The 20356-nt window shown below is 34.8% G+C and overlaps 1 protein-coding gene across 1 annotated transcript in view; it reads left to right on the forward strand.

The window, feature by feature from the left end:
- Positions 1-20356, forward strand: part of PDE3B (phosphodiesterase 3B) — an 88232-nt gene that overhangs the window by 63666 nt on the left and 4210 nt on the right. Inside the window, exons 2-14 of the mRNA XM_074885072.1 lie at positions 884-934; positions 1808-2056; positions 6059-6201; positions 9227-9333; positions 10656-10866; positions 11368-11441; positions 11954-12057; positions 12832-12963; positions 15077-15188; positions 15934-16047; positions 18654-18853; positions 19278-19481; positions 19892-20053. Of these exons, the coding sequence (XP_074741173.1) occupies positions 884-934; positions 1808-2056; positions 6059-6201; positions 9227-9333; positions 10656-10866; positions 11368-11441; positions 11954-12057; positions 12832-12963; positions 15077-15188; positions 15934-16047; positions 18654-18853; positions 19278-19481; positions 19892-20053 (1863 nt within the window). The remainder of the gene's footprint in view (positions 1-883; positions 935-1807; positions 2057-6058; positions 6202-9226; positions 9334-10655; positions 10867-11367; positions 11442-11953; positions 12058-12831; positions 12964-15076; positions 15189-15933; positions 16048-18653; positions 18854-19277; positions 19482-19891; positions 20054-20356) is intronic.

Below are 20356 nucleotides of genomic sequence, written 5' to 3' on the forward strand. Positions count from 1 at the left end.
GCTCTGTAGCTATGGAAAAAAAGAAGAAAAGGATTATCTTTACATTTGTTTAATTTGTGAATGCATGTTGTGCAAATGAATTCATTTATCAGAGAATAATTAGAACCTGTCAAGAAGTCACCAAGACTGATCACTTTTGAAACAAAACAGACATCTGGATTTCATTTCTTGTATGTTGTTTTTATTTTTTGTCAGTATAGAAGAAAAATTAAGTGAGTGCTGTTGACGTACTTGAAGCTGATAGTATCTTCAGATTGTGTTGCTGACGTTCTTTTGTGGGTTTGGTGGGTTTTGTGAAGTTATTCAGAACATGTAGATTTGTAACCATATTCAAGCAAAACCTAACAAAACCTCCTGCAAGAAAATGCTTTTAAAATTACCAATTTTTAACCTGAGATATTGGGGAGCTTTTTGCCTTTTTTAAAGATAAATTATATTAATGTAGTGCTTTCTGCACTGTATTTACAAAATTACTACTGTTTGAATGGTTCTGGAAAGAAAAAAATTATAAAATATATTGGAGGTTTTAGAATAGGTTTGCTTTTATAAGTTGAGGTGAATAGAAACAGGAAACCACTGTCACCACCTAATTTACTGTGCCTGTTAAATGATTTATAAACAACCCAGAAATATTGAAATAAGGCCATATAATTATTCTGTCATCAAGATATCTCTGTCGCATGCAGTTTCTTCATAGTCCTTTTTAGGACTTTTACAGGGGTAGCATTAGCTGGGAAAATGGCCTAAGTTACGTATAAAAACATGAAGGGAGAAGCATTTTATATTACATCACATAATCAAGATTTATGCCATTTATGTTTTTCAGCATTAGCTTATCACCTATTACTCTTTTTTTTTTTTTTTTTTTTTTTTTTCTTCACAGATGATACTTTGGGATTGGGATTTGAAGCAATGGTACAAGCCCTATTACCAGGTCAGTATATTATGAATCTAATTATTCTTTTGTGCAATGTGATTGAGTACAGAGTTCACTGTAAACTGTCAGATTTAAATTTTTCTGTTGATGTTTTATTTACATAAGTTGTCCTAGTACACTGTAGCTCTATGTAGCAGAGGCTTGATATTTAGCAGTTCTGACCAAGTTCACAGGGATCTGCTTTCTGTGGTGTATATAAGAACAGTCTCAAACCTAACTAAGATGGGAGTGGGGTTTTTTATGAAATATCCATTAGCATAAGGTTAGGGAGTGATTCCCCAGCAGTGTCACCAAACTCAGGTCTACCAGGTTCTCACCTTTTTTCTTGATTAGTTGTTTCACCCCCTCTCTCTTGTATCAGCGGTGGCATCTCTTTTCAGAGAATTACGCTAAATGAAAACTAATCACCTTTTTGTCAGAATTGTTAGGATTTGTTTCAGTAGAATCAGGGTTAATAAAAGTAATCAAGCTGTGGAAATTGCACCTCTACAAGGGGCTTATAACAGTTTGGCCAACAAAATTTCTGTTGATATTATTGGAAGAGAGAGAATACCAAATTTAATTCTGAGACAAAGTAATGAAAAAATTGAGATTAAAAAAATTGGCACCAGGTCTTTATTTTAAATAGAGAAAAAGAAACTGAAATGTAATGTTGAATTCTGAAATATTTTTTATTGTGTGAAAAAAAACCAGCAAAAATTGGTGTGTGAATGTCTATATGTACATATTTTCTTTGACAGAAAAATATATTGCTTTGATTTTTTTAGTTTATTTTTTAAATTTACAATGGATAAGATGCTTATTTAAAACTTAGAATACTGTGAAATGTTTTGCCATGTTAATAGTTTGCAACATTTCCATCTATTCTAGAATGCTGGCAGTGGAAATGGAGTTGATCTCTCAGTACTAAATGAGGCTCGGAGCGTGCTAACAGACCTCCTGACTGACCCATCCCTCCCACCACAAGTGATTTCTTCCCTTCGAAGCATTAATAGTTTGATTGGTGCTTTCTCAGGCACATGCAGGCCAAAGGCTAGTCCATTCACACCATTTCCTGGTTTCTTCCCCTGTCCTGAAGTAGAGGATCCTGCTGAAAAAGGAGACCGAAAGCTGCTCAAGGTCAAATGACTTCTGTTTTTGTTCAAGTGTGTTGCCATTTAAAAAAAAAATTATCGAGGAAAATTCAACTGGAAACAATGCTTCTGTATGGGTAGTAGCTTCTTTACTGAGTATTTGTGAACTACATTTAAGGTAAAAAGAGAGCAGCTGTGAAAACACATTGAATGAAATGTAGATAAGTACCAAAATGCAAATTCAAGTGGTTGGTGGTTAGGCAGGTAAAAGCACTGGTCTGCACTCTGAACATATGATTGCTTGAAATAAACACAGGATTAAAAAAACCTCAAAACAAATATAAAAATTAAGATGTTATATTCTCATGTTATGGCACAAACAGGGCTGTTCTTGATTCTCCCAATTCTTGATCTAACAATTACTGTCAGTGTGACTTTTTCATTGACCTTTTTTTCCAAAGAAATTTACTCTTGTGAACATCAAACTATCCATCAGACCGAAGCAAATCAGCTATGTAAAAGGAAAAATATCTCCTCTTTCTATGTAGCACATCATGTTATGGGACTAGTGTGTAAATCTACTGTCACTTCTCCATTATATAGGGTAAATAAGTGAAAGTAAGAATGTAGTTATTATATGACACATTAAGGAACAAGCTACAGTGCACCAGAGCTAATAATTCTGGGGTAGCCTGGTATTGACAGCTTGCGGCTGCTTATTCTGGAGGCTGGTCTGGGATGTCCTGGCCCTGTAGTTGCTTCCATCTCCAGGCAGTGGGCAGTTTGGCCTGAATTGGTCAACTTGTTGGCTTAGTATTTTGGAGCCAGATAAACTGCCTCAAGCCAGATTCAGCCTGTTTGTTGGGAACCATTGTCACAACAAATGCTTTTTAGGAAAAGCTCAGTGTCTACAGATTACTCTGTGGAAGATCCTGCACAATCATTGCAGTATGAAATTCCTTGGAATGTCACATGGATATCTGCAGAAATCAGTTGGGTAGGGATCATAATCATTCAGCATATGTTTTTCTTTATGGATCTTTTTGAAAAATGCTAAGGATTGGTATACCAATGTGAAAAATATAATTTATGTGAATGTGAAAATGTAACTTAGGATATTTTAATTTTCTATATAGCTAGTCAGAATTGTCTGAAATGAAAAATATTCATTGCTGAAGACTGGTTGTAAAGATTATGTGAGACTGAAAGATTATATTTTTTTCACAGCTATTCTCTTTTCCTCCTTCCTAAAAGTAACTCTTCCTTTTTAAGTTCATGTTTTTTTCTCTATATTAATTTACCTGGTGGTTAAAATAGTGCTTGTCACTATCACTCAATGAATGTTTGATTTGGTATAAGTTTAGGGGTCAGCCAAAAGATCTACCCCTATGTATGTTACTGTAAGAAAGAAAAAGATTTCTCTTTCTTTCAAAAACCAGATAAGTCAGCACAAACTCCAAATTATGACACACCAAAGAGAATCATAAGAAAGTATTTCTTCAAAATGGGACCTTTCAGACTATACTGAAAGGTTACCATTCTCTCTTTCCCTGACTTGAAATCTGAAAGGAATCCTCCATATTTCAAACAAGTTTTTTCTTTGCTGTGGATTATGTACATCTTTATTTGTCTTCCGTGACTGGCTGCCAAAGTGCATTCAGTTAATAGGGTTTTTTTCTACTTCTGATGGGGAACTACCTGTTCTCTTTGCTAGGGGGAAAAAAAAAAAAAAAAAGAAAAAACAAGGTAAAGGAAGAAACTGAAACTGGGCTTCAGACCTTGAGCTAGCAATAACTGGCTATCTAATACTAACTCTTCACTCAGAGTGAAGAGTTTCTTTGTAGTCAACAACTTGAAAAGCCTAAACTGCCCAACTGGTGCTATTCACTGATCAGTCTCCTTTCCTTTTTCCTAAAAAAGGAAAAGGAAATCTTAGACAAAATTCTCAAGGCTGCTCTGCAATAGAAAGACTTTTCACATCCATCATGACAGAACTGTCCCCAGATTTCCTAGCGTATGACAGTAGACCGCTTGTTAGATTGGTGGATTTCTAGCGTTACCAACAGTCATGACTTTCACAATTCTCACACTTCAGGCAAGTAAAAGTGGTTTAGGATACTTGAGTATCCACATCCTTTGTCTGCTGGCCTTGTTATTACTCGTAACAGAAAGTCTTTGCATAATAACTTTCTGGCATGGTCTAAACTTTGTTTCCAGAACAGCTTTTCCCCTTTGTATAGTGATTACCAGTGACTTTGCTAGCATAGAGTAATCTGGAGTTCCTTAGTCCTTTGCTGCCCATGTTTTGTTTATTCTCTGCTTCTTTACCTAGTAAGGGGAAGTTATGGAGATTTGTCATATCCCCAGTGTTCCCTCATTCTTTAGAGTAGCCAGGAAGAAGAAAAGGTAAGTGCAGGTGCTGGGGCCTTCTTTCCATATCATGCTAACATGTGCACTTGTTTTGGGGAGTGGACCTTTCTCCTCTGGTGTTGGGGATTTTCAGCTGTGCTCTCCATGTTGTAGAGAGCATGCAGGTTGGTTTGATGTGGTCTGCTGACAGACAAGTCTGTTCTAGCCTGAGAGCACTACCACTGTATGGTACCGCACCAAAAATGCGCCTCCAGTCTCTTTCTGGTGGGCCTGGTCAAGGACTGCTGCATGTTTCTGTGGGTGATACGGACAGGTCTGATTCTGCCTGTCCAGTTCCATGTTTCTGGCTGTGACTACAGCTTTGCAGCAAAGCAAACAGAGTCAACGTACATCCCATATCAAAGACTCAAAGCAGTCTTGATTTTTCAGGGTAAGAGACTGTACTCTTTTGTGTCAACACTGTTTCCTTTTTTTGAAATATGTAATAACTTTGTGAGTTAAGTGTGATCTTTGACCACCTGATGAAGCTTAAAATTGGAAAGTCATTATTTCTGCCAGACTTCTGAAGTGGTAGTATCCAGGGGTCACTTGTCCTCACACATGACCCTGCAGACCTTACTCAATACTGCAAATATTGCTTTGGGTTTTTCGTTTTAAACATTTTTTTTTTTCCTGGCATCCTTTTTACTTTGCAAGGTCTGATTACACACATCTGTATTACACAGAAGAAACTTACTCACCCACCCTCCCTCTGTTGAATGGACAGATCTAGGGATAAGTTAAGAAGTGGATTGTGGACTGAATACAGTCAGAGAGAGATAATGTTTTTTTTGAATTTGTTTAAAATACAATGTATAGGTTGTCTGTGGAGTGGGTGCGGATACACCAGAGCTGGCTTTGCAATTTCTATTAGTTAGGTTCTACACATTGCTATTTAAATAAGGATATACTTTTCTGGGGGTATTTCAGTCAGACAGAGCTAGTAAGTCCTGAGTTATTTCCATACAGGACTGTTTGAGTGCTGTTGCCCTGCTTTGCAGAGGGCTTTGTGTTCAAGTACAGTGGTGATTCCCAGTGTTTGGGCTGCAAGTGTGCCTAAACTAACACAGCTTCCAAGGCTGGGAGTGGTGAGGTGCCTGGGAAGCCCCCCGAGTGCTGTAGGGCTGGTATGGATGCAGAGATGGAGTCTTGACTGGCCCTGTGCATTGTGCATCACCCTTTCCACAAGTTCCACAGTACTTGCACTGTCAATATTTAGCATCTGAATTATCGAAATCTCAGGCTATCCTGAGAACTGGAGAGCTGACTATGTAGTCATATGATTGGGGTGTGTGGAAAAGGAATCTGTAATCCTGCAGCAACTATCTCTAGAAGATCTCAAATTTTAAAAGCTCTGAAGAGTACTTGTTGGGCCATATGGATTTCAGAGTACAAGTATTTTTACATATTTTAATTTGGGGAAAGAAAAAAGAGAGATGAAAAATAATTATTCCTAGTAAGCAAAATAATTTGATTGCATCTTTTTTATTTTCTTGAGCAATAGGAGTGAATGTAAGATACCACACTTACTGTTTCACTATAAAAAATTAACAATAAATTGTCTTCACAAACAATAAATAAAATTTTAATGTCTGTTTTTAATTATATAGATTTTAACCATGGTTAAATTACTCAACAGGGATTAAATAGCAGGAATAGCCTGCCAACACCACAGCTGAGACGAACTTCAGGAGTTTCTGGAATTCCACCTATAGAGCCAACATCTTCTAGATGGGAAAGGAGTAACAGCAAGAGATCTCATCAGGAATATAACACATCAAGGTAAACACTTCACCATATTTTAAGTGCAATAACAAATGTAGCCTTTCTAAAATGTTCATGTCTGTAATATTGGAACTTGGCAGCAGAAGTATTTTATGTAAAATCTTGTGAATTAAGTCTCCAAATTCTGCCAGCATAAACTGGAAAATGTTTAGAGTTAATTATATACTATGTAACTCTGATCTCAAGTAGAAGTCAGGTCATTCTGAGGTTGAATGGCATGCTCTGTCATAATAAGTAGACCCGCATATCAAAAAGTCCAACATACATGATTGCAAAACAAACTAGTTTAACCTCTAAACCTTTACTAACTTCCTCCTTCTCCTTTTTACTTAAAATATGTATCACTTTCCAACTGCCACACCCCCCAAAATTTGTTTTCTAATTAAAAAGATGATATAACTTTCTTGCATTTGGTAGCCACTGTTGTATGTATTGCAACATTAATTGTTCCTATGGTCATCAAGCAAGCAGTAAGGTAGATTGAGTCATCTCTTCTCTACTTGTTAGTCAATATGGTACAAATAAAGCTTTTATTTCCAGAATTAAGATTACACTTTGGTTTAGGATTAAAGTAAATGTCATTTTTTCCTTTCTGTTTAATGTTGTAGATGAGTAAAACTTCACACATTTAGTTTTATTTAAATGTGTATGGTTTTGCTCAATATCTTCTAAGAAAAGTACAACAGATGTTTGAAATTGTGTTGCAGCTTAAATCTGTAAAAATGTGTGTGGTTTTGCTTTTTTGTTTGAAAGACTTTAATGGTTTTACACAGGTCATAAGGAAAGTATAATAGATGCATTTTTTTTTTTAAAGAAAATATGAGTTATGCTGATAACTGATAATTACTAGTAGTGGCTGAAAGTTTATATGCACGTGTCCAAGAATTTATTTATCAATATTATATTTAATTTTAAAGTGAGCAATTTAAATAATTTGGCTCTCATCAGTGCCTTCTTCCCCTTCAATAAAATATGTTCTTCAAGTTTTTACATAGTAAAATTGATGTGGTTGGAGTATAAAATATAATTGAAGGGACTAGTAGTAGCAGCGGTAGTTCAAAGATTGTATTTTCATGCTGATTTGGTTATCAGTGTTTGAAAGAACCTCCCCAGTTATATCCACTGGAAATAACCAGAGACCAGAGAATTCACTTTAACCTTATAAGCCGTGGGACTTCAGTCTGAAGTGCAGCACTTCTGGTGCAGATGTAGTGTGCATTTACAGAGGGTTTCCTTACAGCTCCTACCAACCAAAGAACCTACTCAAACTCACCCAATTAAAAGCAACAGTACAGAAAACACCCTCGCTCATTCTCTGTCACTTTTAAATTATCTCTTGACCCTGATGACTAGCCCTTCTAGTTAGTCATGTTCCCCTGCCCTGCTCCTGTCTGTCCCCATACAGCCCTAGAATATGCGTTCACTTTTTTGTGATTTGTGTCCTGCCCTTGCAGGGTTTTTGAGTTCTTGCCCACACTTGCACTGACCCTGTCTCCTTGCATCTTCCAGTGATTGTTCTTAGCAGGTTCCCTTTAACATAATCATCTCAAAATCCCCCATGGGTGCTTACCTAACAGATAAGGTTAGATAAAATAGCTGAACTGGCATAGCTGTTCCTGCTGCCAAAAGAGACAGTCCTGCATTCCTAGAGCACTTTGTACCATTGGCTCTGGCTCTTGAGTCAGCCCCTTCATTTGGCAGAAAAATAACAGCAATAAAGAGACATTTTTTCCTGCCTTGGGAAGCTGATTCAGCCCAATGAAGGACCCAGTGAATGGTAGAAGAAAAGCAAGGAGGAGCAGGCTGATAGTAAAAAGGGAGAGTGAAACAGCAAGCTGTTCTCTAGGAGGAAAACTTAGAAAAAAATTGGAAGTTTTTTTACATACAATGACTGCTTTCAACTGAATTCTAGCTGACTTGAGAAACATGATATTACATCGTGGTACAATAAACTAATATAGCTACAAAATTTGATTGAATGTTCCAGAATTTTATCCTATCCATTCAGACAGTATTCAAAAGCAACTCTTGAGAGCTGCTGTTTTATTTACGTGCAAATTCTTGATTTGTTTTTTCATTCAAACACTAGTTCAAGATGAACTGACCCTGCTTAATATATAGTCATCCTACACTAAATACTGTTGCAGCATTTTTATGTGCTTCAAAAGCATACCTGTAATCTAGGATAGCTAAACAGCGTACAAATAGTGAAAAGTTCAATCAGTCTATACCAGATGTCAACCCAAACATTTTTTAAAATTGACTGTCAGCATCAGACTGCGGAGGAATAAATCTTGTTTATTCTTTCTCATTTTTTATGTTTATATATTTAAACAAAGTATTGGAGATCAAGTATTACTTCTGTATTTGACTTTTGTTTGAAATCTGATTAAACAAGATTAAATCTGTTTTGGTAAATACTCTTTCTCCCATACTGAAATGAAATAGTTTTACATTGGAATTTTGGAGTGCAATTTCATGCCTACAGCAGCAGGTGGCATAATTCAACAAGCCAGTTTAACGATTTGGCTACTGAAGTACAATATAACTTTATGTCAAAACCAGCTTTAGTTTTAAGATTATAATAAATAAAATGTTTAAACATGCAAAACTGATTTGAAAAGAAAGCCGTGACTGCATGAGATTGTCATGTTATTTCCAAAGTAACCAATCTTTTAAATGTTCTCAGATGTGTTAGAAAATAGCCTGCTATGTTCAAGAAAAGTAAATACCTTGTTAGAAACTGAAACCTATGGCACGTGGTCTGAATATACTTATTGTGTCATTTTAGGACTGCATAAAGTTTTCTGTTGCTTTCACCCAGTACCCAGCAGTTTTTATTCCGTATAACTGATATATATTGTCTAGCTGATCTTGAATTCTTCTTCTTTCTAGTACTCTCTCTTTCTTGAATGGTAGTGGACTTGTAACAGAGCAGTCTGGCCATTTTATAAGCATTTTATTTAATAAAAATGAAAGACAAGGTAGGAAAGTAAAAAAATTCTCATTGTTTTGTTTTCAGCCAAGGTTCTCATTCAAATGGGTCATTTGGTGCAAACCTGCTGACAATACCAAAACAAAGATCATCTTCTATGACACTGACTCATCATATAGGTCCCAGGCGAGCAGGTAAGATCGTGCAATTTTTATAGCTTAGTGGCAGGATGTCAAGGTAGTAGTACATCACGTATTACAATTGGTTTTTTTTTTCATGTAAATGCAGTACTAAAATAACATCAGCATGTTGCACATATTTAAAAAATATTTTATTTTAAATCTGCTTCTAAGAATACTCAAAATCACAGTTAAGTAGAAATCTCAACTATTGCTATGTAGCTGCAAAATGTTACGATGTTCAGTATGATTGGTACCTGTTGAAAACTGCAATGTTCACATGCATTAATAAGGGACCTTTTTTTTTAGTAATTATGCATTTTGTAGTGGAACAGTGTCACTTACACTCCTAAATACCTGATAGCCATCTGAGATGAATATTCAAACAAATTTTGGAAGGAGTTGGAGTAGATTTTATTCTAACGCTGTCAGTGTAATAAGCTAGTAGATACTGTAACAGCAGTGCTGAAATAATGTGTATATCAGTGTTTCAGAGATTATAACTGGTCTGTTTGCCCATATTAAGTGAGAACTTGAAAACTAGTTCTTTTGACATTTCTGCCTATCCATTTTAGTATGATTTAAAAATCACCACCTGTCTAATAATTTTGGTTTATAATATGCAGGTGGGATTGAGAGAGATGAATGCACCTTTTTGTTAAAACAAACCCACACCTCACCATTTTTTTCTGTATTACTTACTGATGGTTTAGGTGTTTTCCGTTCACTCTTCTAAACAAGAAACATGCAAACTCAGGCCAGATCCACATGTAAACACATTGTTGCACATTCTCAATGGTTCTGACTTCATAAAAAGGTGGGCTGCCTTCTGCACTTTTCTATTTTGAATCTTGTGGAAAATACAGAGTGCAGTGATATGGATTAAAACCTGCTGAATGTGTACATGTAAAAAGGATGAAATTAAGTAGCCAATATGTAATTACAATTATCAATATGGAATTGGTTTTGATGATTATTTTTTTTCTGGAAAATCTAAAAGAGCAATCCTGAATCAAAAAAGGAACATGGAAAGTTTCATCTACTGATTAAATTTTTCCAAAGCTAAAACCAAAACAAAACCTTGTAACATCTGGCTTTCAAACAAGTTGCATAGTTTGACCATTCACATGTGTAGCCTAGACTGCTGCATAGTTGTAGATCTCAAAACTTTGAATTGATCTAGCTACTTTATATGTGTTTAACAGTGTGACCTACCCACCGTGTTTTGAAAACTTGTATATTCTCTACAGTTTATAAAAGTTCTTGTTTAATTTCAGTCTTTCTAAACAGTAATGTTTTATTATAATCTGAACCCAATGTAATGTTTGTTTTGGAAGGTGCTTCTCCTGGCCTGAGTCCTGTGGGTTCACCTAGTCACGGATCTGTCTCCAGTGGGGCTTTCAGCAGCTGGTCACCTGTAGAATTTCCTGATACAGCTGATTTTCTTACAAAACCAAGCATTAATATACATAAGCCTCCAGGATACACACTTAGTTCTCCAGATTTTCAGCAGCAAGTTAAAACACCTGTAGGTTATATGTGTAGCAGGTACTGTAAATTCTGTTACATTTTTAGTAGCTTCATGTGTTGAAAAGAATACAATTAAAATTGAAAAGTATAACAAGATGTATACATCTACTAGTACTGAAAAAAAAGGCATATGATCTCATAATAATCCAGAATGCTGTATGTATGCCATTGATTTGAAATGGCTTATCCTTGAAAGCAGCAGTTGTTGTAGAGTAACGATATGTTACAGATTTTTAAAGGAGGACTTCCTATCTGAGAATTGAATTCTGTAGTTCTGAATACTTTCTAAACACTTAGCTCTACTTCATTAATTCACGGAGGTGATGGTTGATTATTTTCTAAGTACAGACTAAATCTGTGCTCAGTTTAGGAGAAAATACTAAGGTGACTTGGTGGAGGAACCTTTAAAAGCATGCCTTTTTAAGAAAAGTAATTTGCAGATATTTTTCAGTACAACACAGCAGTAGCAAAAGAAGAAAATTACTGAATGTTGTAAATATTTTTCATGTATTCTGTAAGCTGTGGACGTCAGATACTCAAGCCTGTTTCAACACCAGAACCAGAATTTGCAGAATATAAAGACAGAAGATCAGGTGGGATTTCAAAAATAGACAAATATTTGATATCAACTTGCTTTTTTTTTTAAAGCCAATTAAATTAAAATTTTTGTATTTCTACATGAAATTTTTCCTATACTTTAAGTAACTTGTATGCACATATTTTATTTTAGTTTGTGACTTAGGGTAATCAAGATAATCTAAAATATTGACTGCTTCAGAGTAAGGATTTTGTAATAGGCTTCCACTCATAGCTTTATAGTTCTGTATTCCATATATCAAACAAGTTCTGTGCCATCTCAGCTAATCGCTGAACCAGTTTTTGCAAAGAAATGTTACACTTCTAGCTTTTCTCAGTCTTCAAATGTCTAATAAATTTTGTCCTTTACAACTTTTTTGTTGTTAAATTTTTAAATAAAAATGGTTTAGAAACAAGCTATTACGCATATTTCTGTGAAGAATCTGTATGATCAGTTCAAGAATTATTAGACAGTAGTAATTTACAAGTAAATTATTGATATAGTATTTATGTATGTATTTTCTTTAAGGTGAAATTGGAAGTGCTAGTGTTTCAAAAGAATCTTTCCGCCATACAGAGAAGAAAAAAGATGAAAGGAAGGAAATGATCGATCAAACACAAAATAATCTGCTTGTAAGCATGTAATTGCAAAAAACCTTGCAATAAATTTTATCAATACAGTATTTCTTTATCATTTCTAACATGCTGTAAAGAGGTCTTTGCATTGCTAAGAATTGTATTTTCTGAAGGGAAATGGTGCATTGTTAGAATTCACATTTTCATTTAACAATTGTGTATTTCCAGCTTGCATAAATTTCACTGGCAAATGACAAGAAAGATAGTGATTGTATTAATTTTTTGTTGATCAAAATTAATTTGTGTAGATTTAATGTTGATAGTATGCTCAAGCACTGATTGACTAGTGCTTTCTCTTGGAAGTTTATGAAAGATGTGGCAGTTTCAGTGAGACTTACAAATGAATGTTTGTACAGTCCAGTATATTGGAAGTGCAGGGAGACAAATGGTTTAAGCTTTACTAACATTTTGGGTTTATACATCAATTTTTTTCAAGCTTGTTCAGTTAATGAACTGAAGTTCAGTATATGCTTTGTAAGCCTATGCATATTTTTGCTTTGTTTTATTAGCTCATCTTGTTTAAAAAGAAATATGAATGAAAATTCAGCACCATCTCAGCCCCAGAATCTGCTGCCCCAAAACTTGAAAAGTCAAGCCCTTCACTGTGCTATTTGTACTATTGATTTGTGGTTTTCTCAGAGCTATGGTTACAGCACCATTCAATAAGTTCAATAATGATTTATCATTTTCATGGCTTTTTTTGCCGATACAACTGACAAATTAGTTCTCATTGTTATTTTAGAGATGATAAAGTATCTTACTCTCATACAGGTAGAGCAGAGTCCTACATTAGAAACGTTATTAGACCATGATTCACTAATGGAGAAGATGAACAATTGGAATTTCCAAATTTTTGACCTTGTGCAAGAAATGGGAGACCAGTCTGGAAGGATCCTTAGCCAGGTTTGTTGTCTTTTATTATATGGGGGAGGGTGTGTAAAGCTGTTGTGCTTATATATTTTATTTAAACCATGAAGTTTTGCGGTCAACATATATGTGAATGCTAACTTGAAAAATAGAAATATCATTTCTCATGTATCCATCTCTTTGTAAACCATAAAAAGTGATTTATCTATAGAAAACTTGCTCCAAATTTTCTGAATTCTGTTCTCAATGTAAAAGTAGGTTAGACTCACACTTGCTAGGTTTTGTAGTAATATGCCATTTCCTATGAAAAATTGTCTCCTGCTGTCAGAATTACTACTTTGTTTGTCAACCATTTCTTTTTTCTTTATTTCAGTAAAATATTTCTGCCAGAGCTACACCTGTGGGGGAAGAGAAGTGATCTTTTAGGCAGTCTTTTGCCTCTTGATCCTACAAACAATGGGATTTTTTTTCCATGCTGCTTTCTGCATGTAGTATCCCTTTTATCTCTTTCTGACTTATTACTAAGCTCTTTCGTGCAGTTTCATGTTGTGCTGAAGCCAATGTACTGGCAGGTGCAAAAGTATGATCCTGTTTGCTCTTCCCCAGCCTCTCCCATTCATCAATGTCATCTGGAAGCTTCTGTCTCTTTCTTTATACTGGATTTAGCAATCATGGAGCTATAGTATGATCTGGATTTGCTTCTGATCTGATCACAGAATATTTTTATTGCCAGTGTTATAGTTTCCTCCCCTGGAGTAGAAGGCATGTTACTCTTGTTCAAGTGTAGTGTTAGAAACAATCAGCTGGAGGGAAGGAAATGGGTTAGAAGCACTCAGGCCTGCACCTATGCTGAAGACAGGAAAAAACCAATGGGGATAATTTAATTTTTGTCATTAGACACTGTCTTCTCTTTCATAATACATAGTATTCTGGGTATTGTTTTAAATCTTCAATTCGTCTTGTTTGATCAAGTGTTTTCAGGTCTTCTGTCACCTCAGTTAGTGACAACTGTTAATGTACACACCAGAATGCCACAATCCACTTCTGAGTGGTGTTTTTACTGTAGTATGCTAGTACTCTGTGATCCACATTAGCTTGCATTTCATTTGTGTGCAATCCAGGGGATAGTTAAATCTGTAAGTATTTAAGTGGCCAGGTTTCTACTTAACTCTACCAGAATTTCTGTATCAGTTCTTCCTGATATTGTATATATGTGCACTACTTGTCCTTCTCCTCCTCCCACCCCAGTCCCTTTGTCTGTTGTGCTGCAAGCATCTGATACATATCTCACTTAAGAGCCAATTAAAAACAGTAGTTTACCATCATCAGTTGTAAGGTTCTCAGATTGGGTATGTGTAAGGGGAGTGGTTGGGACAGATGGAAGGAGGGATCTCCCCTCATTTTGCTTTCATGTTCCTTTGAGCACCTCCTACACTTCAGAACTTATTCTTTCTCTCAAGTGTCTGGTAGTGAAGTGACAAAAATGAGTAGCAGTGACTTGTTTTTAAAAGCTTTCTTAATATTTGCAGTCTTAGGGGGGATTAGGCTGTTGTAGTCACTAAGTTCTACTTGTAAACCATAATATATTTGCACAGTATATAGATGTGTGGGTGTTCTGAGTACATTTTTGAAATATTTTTTCATTTACCAGCTAGCTTTGTTAAAAATACCCAAGATAAGTCATAACGAATAAAAGAAATAGGATTTCTTTGCCAAAGTCGCAAAAATAAATAGCGTTGGGTTTTTTTTATATTAATGACTCTGCTACTATAGTGAAGCAATTTTAGTTTTTGAATAATAAGTAAGAATATAGATTTCTTCTTTTTAGGTCACTAATGGAATAAAGCATGAGTTCTTTAACATGAAAATGTTGGAGGATATTATTAAAAATAATCAGTTGTGTATAGGATTTATCAGATATTATTATTCTGTATTTGAGAGGATGGTAAAAATCTGCATTTTTGTGCTAAAAAAATCATTAAACATATCCCTATGACAATAGCCTTTGGATAATCTTCAGTGGAATTTAAGTAATTTCCATCTCTATCAGCAAGCAAAATTTTAAAACCAGGAATATTTTTAACATTAAAAAAGCAGAATATGCTTAGGTATATTTTCCAGACTAAAATTTATTTTAATACGTATTTAGGTAACTTATACCTTGTTTCAAGACACTGGTTTGTTTGAAATTTTCAAAATCCCAACTCAAGAATTCATGAATTACTTCTGTGCACTAGAAAATGGCTACCGAGATATTCCCTGTAAGTACTCTCCAATTACACGTGTGTTTCTTTTATTTTAGTGTATCTCCTTTACCATTCATATTAGTTTAATGTTTACTACAGAGGTAGGCAACGTTTTAATTTAGTATATCCTTAATTAATACATTTGTCAGAATTTAGAATTGATTTAATGAATTGCAGCAAGAAATTGTTGGACTCCAAAACTATAAGATTGAGTGGTTGAATCAAACATACTGAAGTCAATGAGAGAATATTTGTTGGTGTGGGAGAAATTTGGTTTAGGCCCGTAACATAATAATAAGAAAATATAGAATTTTGATAGCAATTATTCATCTTGCTGTTTAGGGCAGCCAAATTTATTGGAAAACAAAACAAAACAAAAAACACACACGTGCAGCCACCCACCCCCAGTGTCACAGATGTTTGCAATCAACTCAGGTGCTTGTAGGTATCAGATTGGAAGCAATGCTAGTGGCTCACCATCACTGATTTAAAAGGCTACTTAATGCCTTCCTGACTCTCAGATAGGATGGAGGATGTTTGGGTTTAGAGGATGGGCTTAGAGGATGTTTGATGTTTATCTAACTTGTTTCTTAAAAACGTTCAGTGATGTAGCCTCTACTAAGAATTTAAATTCAATTTTTCCTTTATATTTAATCAAAATCTCCCTTACAGTAAATTTGGTACACTACCTTTTTGGGGGGGTTGTTCCTTTTGATTATATTTCAGATAATATTTTTGATTATATTTTGATAATTTTCAGATCACAATCGCATACATGCCACAGATGTTCTTCATGCAGTATGGTATCTGACAACACGGCCTATTCCTGGATTTCAGCAAATTCATAATGAGCGTATAATGGAAAGTGATATGGGTATGTATTCACATAGGTTATTTTTTTCTTTTGCTGTAAGAATATTTTAATGAAACTACAGTAGGTAAAATAAATTACTCTGGAAGAAAATATCTAGTTTTTCTTATCACTCAAATATTTTTTTTGTATTTTAATATAAGGCAGTGGAGATACCACGTTAGTATGCACCATTCAGAACTATCATGCAGTATATTTTTAGAAAAATTATTAGATGAGTAGTGGTTAGTTTGTTAGCCAAGAATAAGGTTCACTTAATAAATTTTCTATGCTGAATGAAACCTCTGTATACTGCTACAGTCAGCATATTTTTAGCATTTGAAATACATTAGACTAATATTTCTTAACTTTATTGGGAAATCAAACAGTCCAAAGAAAAAATAGCAGAGTCAAAGTATTTAACTTAATTGAAGTTCTCCTTAATGGTCTTGGTGTAAAAATGAGTAGTTCAGAATTCTGTATTAGATATCACATGCAGACATTCAGGCATAGAAGTGACTACCCTAATAATAACTGCATAGGAGCATCCATGAAAGAGAAATAAAGACTTCAAATTCAAATTTTGTATGATGTTAGTTCTAATGAAGCTTGCTCTTGTGTTGTCTGTGACTTCATGGAATTAACTTTTAAATTTAGATTTGCAGTCTTTACTAAAATATATACTGTGAGTAAAGCATAATTACTCTAATTACAGACTTTTACACTAAAATGTATATTTAAGAAAAACAAAATGGAGAAATCAAACACTCTCTAAGAACTGTTTTATACATGCAGTAGAAAAAGACAAGATGCAAGTCATGTGGCTTTTAAAGGGTTGTAATTTTAAGAAGTAGTTTGTGAACTGTACAGAACATCATACGATGTATGTTATTTTTTCCTTACTAATTAGCCCCTCTGCTGTCACCTTTCTCTTTTTTCCAAGTTTGTCCATATCCATTGATTGCACCCTATTGAATTTTCTTTCTCTAAGTGTTAAAAGGGTTGAGACTGGAGACCTGACTGGTGGAAAGAAAATTATAAAAATCCTTTCACAAAATTAAAATTAAAATAAGAAATTATAGTCTTATTGCTTTGGAACACTTCCAGTATAAATGTTACTAGGATTTTTAATCCTTGCTTATTCTATTAAGGCAAAAGAGCCCCTTTTTATTATGCGGTGACAAAATAAGTATTATTGCCTTTTTTTTTTTTTAAGTAGTGACTTTGTCCAGGGGGAAGAGGAGAATAAAACTGTGAATCTCCTTATCAAGTAAATATTTCTAACTGAGTGGGTTTAGTTCCTTTTGCAGTAGTTTCCACACCCTGAGTTTTTACTATAGGTCTGCAAGTTCAAGAAATGGGCAAATTATAGAAATACTGAGGGAGATGCTGATTGATCCTTTCTTGGCCTTATTGAGGTTGGAGAGAAACTGTAGAATGCTGGTTTAGTGCTGTCATTTTAAGAAAGGAATGAAATTCCAGGTCTGCACAACAGCAGGAAGTCTTCAGCAGCATGACAGTAAGGGGAAAGCAAAGAAGTGACAGAGACCTTAACAGTAATGGGTAACCATTGATATCCATGTGGGTTTTCCAAGATCTGGACTTTGGACTCAGATATACATTTTTGCTAGTTTTTCTCCTTCTCTTCATTCCCTCTCATGGAACCTACAAGTGCATTTTAATACTTAAAAGCTTAGATTGTTATGGTTGCTTTCTAATGTAAATGACAACTCTACTGCAGTCAAGAGACATAGACTAGATGGCCAGTGGCCCTTGTTCCACTAGATTGCCTTCTGTGCCTGCTGAAGCATTCCTCTGAACCAGCCTTCTGCAGCACAAGTGAACTGCAGCTGCGAAGAGAGCGACTTCCTCTGGTTTATGTCTTCTAAGGCACCATACAGTTTCAAGGACTAAGGCAAATCTTTTCTTCCTTCCTCTCCTCTTCCAATGAGAGCAGTAAGTGTGGATATGTGCCCCACACATATTGCCAAAAATGTAAAGTCTACATTTCTTTTTTCTAAAATTGCATGTCAAGAATGAGCTCTGACTGTGGTGAATTAAAAATATTTCTTTTTCTGGATTATGACTGTTCAAAGCTCTTCTGAAAGTCTTCTCTATTTGTGTGAATGATAGTTATCCCTCACCATTGTAATGGGAAACCTCGTCTGAAAAAAATGGATCCTGAGGTATATCTGTATGTAGTACTAGATAAAGAATTGGTTTTAGAACAGGAACATTCCACCTGCCAGTTTTGGGGCACTTCTTAAAGGCTCCACAATGTCGTGTAGGATTTTGCCCTCCTTGTGTAATGTCTTAAAACAGCTGAAGCTTTTTATGTATTTCTAAGACTACATCTCCCCTTCTGGACAACTCATGTGGCCATGATGAATTTACAACTTACTGGCATTTCAACTTTTCTTCAAAATTGCTGGTTTATCTATAAGAACAGTATGACTTTTTAAAAAAGTGTAAGCCTTTCTTTGCCAATTATTCAGCTCCACAATTACAAGGATAATGATATTAAAATTATATTTGCAAAAGTATCTGGCTGAGTCATTTAAAATGTATTAAAAATAGGAATGAAATAATGTTCTAAAAATATTTTATTTTTGTATTTTCAATTTTCTTAGATGAAGCCAGTGGTATTGCCGCTGTTCAAGTCAGCTATACTTCTTCAAAAAGTTGTTCTATTGCTGATGACAGTTATGGTTGTCTGGCATCAAACATTCCTGCTTTGGAATTGATGGCTTTATATGTAGCAGCTGCCATGCACGATTATGATCATCCTGGTCGTACAAATGCTTTTCTAGTGGCTACGAATGCACCTCAGGTAAGAACTTCCTTAACCAGAAAATTATTTGTCTGTATCTGAAATCAGAATAATGAAACTTTTTCTCTTCTATATCTCTACTGTAACCTGTTTAGGATCATTTACACAATTTAAGAAATGGGGAAATTAATTTGTACTTAACTTGTATAACACTTTTTTTTTCCTGATAAATTCTGATGTGTTTTGTACATATTGGTTGTGAGTGTTAAGAACTTTTAAGGAAAGGAAAAACTTTGCTCATTTTCTCATCCGCCATTTTTGTTTCACTTTAACCCTCAAAACTAGAAGGCAAAACACCATTTCCAATGTTTTCCTTTTTTTGAATTAAGACTTGCCTCTAACTCGCCCTTAAGCTTCAGAATATTTAATTATCATTTTAAATCTTTACTCTGTCATTTATAATTTTTTTTTTTTTTTTTTGTAGGCTGTTCTCTACAATGACAGATCAGTCTTAGAAAATCACCATGCTGCTTCTGCCTGGAATCTTTTCTTATCACGACCAGAATACAACTTTTTATCAAATCTTGATCATGTAGAATTCAAGCGTTTTCGTTTCCTAGTGATTGAAGCAATCCTTGCCACAGATCTCAAGAAGCATTTTGATTTCCTTGCGGAATTTAATGCCAAGGTTTGTTACATTTTAATGTCTGCACTGAGGTGGTCATGATATACTGATGTTAGTGTTGCTACTCAGTAGCTGTTAGTATTAATGACTTGCATTTAAATTTTTATATTATTTGAAATTAAGTTATTAAAAAATGCAAATAGAATATTTCCTTTGTACAAACCAATTGTAGATTGTTTTGTAGATTGCTAATAAGCCTAGCAGATGTGACATAGGGACCCACAGGAGACCTCAATCATACCTCACATTTCCATCTTCTGAGAGATAGTAAATGAATATTTTTTTTTTTTTTACTATGTAAGACAAAAAATGATATAGAAAAATTGATGTGTCTGTTGTGCAAAGCCTGAAAAAATCCAAACACTGATTAATAACTTTAACTTAAATTTTTAAAATGTATGTGCTCAATCCAGGTCAATGATATCAACAGTCATGGTATAGAATGGAGCAATGAAAATGATCGCCTACTCGCCTGTCAAATATGCATCAAGCTGGCAGATATTAATGGCCCAGCAAAAGTTAGAGAGCTGCATCTGAAATGGACAGAAGGCATTGTTAATGAATTTTATGAACAGGTGCGTACGGAAAGTGCAATTTACTGGGTTTTAATTACAGGCTGATGATCAATTCTTTGCATTACCAAATATGTAACTCAATTAAACATTATTCCTTGTGTATAAATCTTCAGGTATTTCCATCTTCTCTTTCTGAATACTGAAAATTTATTTTTATAGGTAGCAAACTAACATAATCTTTTACTTCCTATCAATTGTATTAGAAGCTTGAAAACAAGCTCCCTGCTAATGCTATCCATTTTCAGATATTAGTTTGTGGGGTTTTTTGGGGTTTTTTTAGGATGATGCTGATAAACCAAAACA

The sequence above is a fragment of the Strix uralensis genome, chromosome 15 (genome assembly GCF_047716275.1).
Source record: "Strix uralensis isolate ZFMK-TIS-50842 chromosome 15, bStrUra1, whole genome shotgun sequence".
Taxonomy (NCBI): Eukaryota; Metazoa; Chordata; class Aves; order Strigiformes; family Strigidae; genus Strix; species Strix uralensis.